At 57.2% G+C, this 3,251-nt stretch overlaps 1 protein-coding gene across 1 annotated transcript in view; it reads left to right on the top strand.

Annotated features, from left to right (window-relative positions):
* Positions 1-3,251, top strand: part of LMTK3 (lemur tyrosine kinase 3) — a 26,112-nt gene that overhangs the window by 13,699 nt on the left and 9,162 nt on the right. Inside the window, exons 13-14 of the mRNA XM_004710637.2 lie at positions 5-215; positions 3,216-3,249. Of these exons, the coding sequence (XP_004710694.2) occupies positions 5-215; positions 3,216-3,249 (245 nt within the window). The remainder of the gene's footprint in view (positions 1-4; positions 216-3,215; positions 3,250-3,251) is intronic.

The following is a 3,251-nucleotide window of genomic DNA, read 5'->3' on the forward strand; positions in this document are numbered from 1 at the left end:
GGAGGGCCAGCCGAAGAGGCCGGAGCCAGTGGTCTTGAGAGCGTGGCCGGAGGCGGCCCCCGAGGGAGGCCCCGGGGCCCCAGACTGCAGGGGCGGCGGAGACACGGCACCCAGCGGAGACGGGGACCCCCCCAAGCCGGAGAGGAAGGGTCCCGAGATGCCACGGCTCTTCTTGGACTTGGGACCTCCCCAGGGGAACAGCGAGCAGATCAAAGGTACGGAGACGCAGCTGTGGGAGGGGCGAGGGGAGCGGAAGAAAGGCTGGGCCCACTGCAGTTCGAGGTTCCCCCACCCCCCACCCCCGTGGCCCCACCTCGGTTCCCATCCTGTCTCTGCCCCTTCCTCCCCCTGTGATCCTGGGCACATCCGTGTTAAGTCTCGCTGCCTCAGTTTCCCCACATGCCCAGAACGGTCAGCTCTTGGCCCTCCGAAGGTTGTGCCAGGTCACATGGGTAAGGCCCTTGGCAAAACTGGGCGCTGGGTCCAGCAAACCCTAGCTTTTCACCACCATTTACTCAGGCCAGTTTTCTCAGACGGGTCGCAGAGACTCAGGTGGAAACGAGCTGTGAATGGAGTGGGCTGGGGAGACATAGTGGGGCACATGCCTCATCTAGGGGGATGATGGCCCTATGCAGCCAGATGGCCTGATTAACCCCAAGGCTGCTGGTCCAAAGCCACGCGGCGGTGCTTCAGGCTATAGGCCAGGCAATCTGCTTCCACAAAGATAGCCGCCAGCTTTGTAAACTTCATGGGGCAGTTCTGCTTTAGGGGGCGCTCTGCGCCAGAATCGACTCAGGGGCTGCAGCATTCATTTCCAACCGATTGGCATATTTGCCTCTTTGGCGTGTTCCCCCCCCCCCCACCCCCCCCCACTGCCACCGTAGTGAGCCAAGTTCAAAGAGCAGCAGGGCCACCAGGTGGCCCTGGTGGAACTTTGCAACAGGCTAAGGCCTCCATCCCTCCATCCCACAGACTCCCTGGGGGGCCAGGCTCTCAGATGGCAAAGGCTAGGAACCAAGGGGTGCTCAGATCTTGCCTGGCACGGTCCAAAGTGACATTAAGAGAAGTGGAGAGTGAAGATTTCAAAAGCCCCCGTTTAGCTGTGGACATAGCTGTGGTTCTATGAGAATGCTAACAAGACAGCTACAGTGGTTCTTATGAGCAGGAAGCAGTGGGGGATGAGGGGGCTGGGAGTAATGATAGCTTCTGTCTGTGGGACCCCTACTGTGTGTCCAGACCCTCAGCAGGCAAGGGTCAGGGAACAGGCTGGGCCCAGAACTTTCTTCCTTCATAGCCTGTGGGGGTAGCACACTATTACCTCCTGTCACAGGTGCTGTGACCAGCCGTGCAAAAAAGACCCCTAAGAAAACCCCAAACTTCACTGCCATCGAGTCAATTCTGACTCACAGCGACCCTACAGGACAGTGTAGAACGGCCCCTGTGGGTTTCTAAGACTGTAACTCTTTATAGGAGTAGAAAGCCTCATCTTCCTCCTACATAGCAGCTGGTGGTTTTGAACTGCTGACCTAGGTAACATTAAAATGCCATGGGAAGAGCACCTAAGATGGCTTAGAGCAGTGGTTCTCAACCTGTGGGTCACGACCCCTTTGGGGGGGTCGAACTATAGCAAAATCAGTTATGAAGTGGCAACAAAAACAATTTTATGGTTGGGGGGGTCACCACCCATGAGGAACTGTATTAAAGGGTCATGGCATTTCACGACCCCTTTGGGGGTCGAACTATAGCAAAATCAGTTATGAAGTGGCAACAAAAACAATTTTATGGTTGGGGGGGTCACCACCCCATGAGGAACTGTATTAAAGGGTCATGGCATTAGGAAGGTTGATAACCACTGTCTTAGAGGATCTAGGTGGGGTCAGGGTTGCCAGGTGAGACTGGTTTAACGAGCTCTCGTCAGTGAACTCCTACTCACCCTGCAAAACCCCACCCAAATGTCCCTTTCCCTCAGAAACCTTGCTTTCGGAAGGCTGTCATCCTAAGAGTTCCCTCTATACAGGACACTATACAGGGGAGACCTACCTGAGGAAGTGACATTTGAGTAAGCCTGAAGGGTGTGAGGGGAGCCAGGTGGGGGGGCATTCAGAAAAAGGCTGTGCCAGGTTGAGGGCCCCGAGAGGGACACGGCTTGTCATGTTCAGGGAAGCAATGAAGCTACAGCAGAGGAATGAGGATGGGGCATGTGACCCGACCCACATCCATCTCTCTCTCCCCCCCACCTGACCTTCCTTTCCTCTCCACAGTTGCCCTACCCCTACCCCAACAGGGCCCAGCACTCAGTTGACTAGTGGAGGAGTAAGTGGCCCTTGTCCATTTGCCAATGTGGAAATAGGCTCAGAGAGGTGGAGCCACATGCTCAGGGACACACAGCGAGCTTGGGATTCCAAGCCAGGTTTCCTACTCCCCTTATTCCCACCCCCTCACTCCCATCCCCATCCAATAGGCTGGGATCGAGGAGTCTTAGGGTAGGAAATTGGGGCCTGGAGATGGTTTAGGCGCCCCGGAGTTTGGCAGGCCAGGACCAGAAAGGGCAAGTACCTTGTTTAGTGTCAAAAAACAGGAAATGCGTCTATGAATCCTACCAATACCAGGTGTTTCTGGGAGCTTGGGAATGGAGCCCAGAGTGGGCTGACTGGCGGTCTGTTCACATCTCCAGAGAACTCGAGTTACACATGGAAATAAGCCGCACAGAACAAGAGGCACTGGGTGCACGAGGGTGCCGAGCAGGCAGCCCCACCTGACTTCCTGGGAGAAGACCGAGGGCGGGCCGGTAGGAGTGGGGTTAGACCAGGCTGGACCGACCACACTCACAGCGCAATACAAGCAGAAGCTCAAGAGGAGGGCAAGAAAGAAGGGGTCCAGGTGGCTGATGGAGATCACCACAGAATGAGAGGAGGGCATGGCCCGGAGAGGCCAGCTGGGCGGGGCGCTTGGTTGAGGGGTGAAGTTGGGGCTTTTATGGTGTGGGCACCAGGGAGCCATGGCAGGTGAAGCAGAGGAGAAGGAAGAACTCCCCACCCTGCACGGTGGTAGCCCTTCAGTTCACAAGGGGGGAAATGAGGCCAACCCTGGACACTCAGCAGGAAGCGGGCTCTGCCTCAGTTTCCCCAAGGGCTCACCTGAGGACTCACAGCTAGGGGGAGGCCCCGCTTCAGTTTCCCCTGGGTCAGGGGCTCACGGGGTCTCTCCCCTCGCAGCCAAGCTGTCCCGGCTCTCGCTGGCGCTGCCGCCGC

The sequence above is a fragment of the Echinops telfairi genome, unplaced genomic scaffold, assembly GCF_000313985.2.
Source record: "Echinops telfairi isolate 266 unplaced genomic scaffold, ASM31398v2 ScPeMD7_655;HRSCAF=1070, whole genome shotgun sequence".
NCBI classification, from domain to species: Eukaryota; Metazoa; Chordata; class Mammalia; order Afrosoricida; family Tenrecidae; genus Echinops; species Echinops telfairi.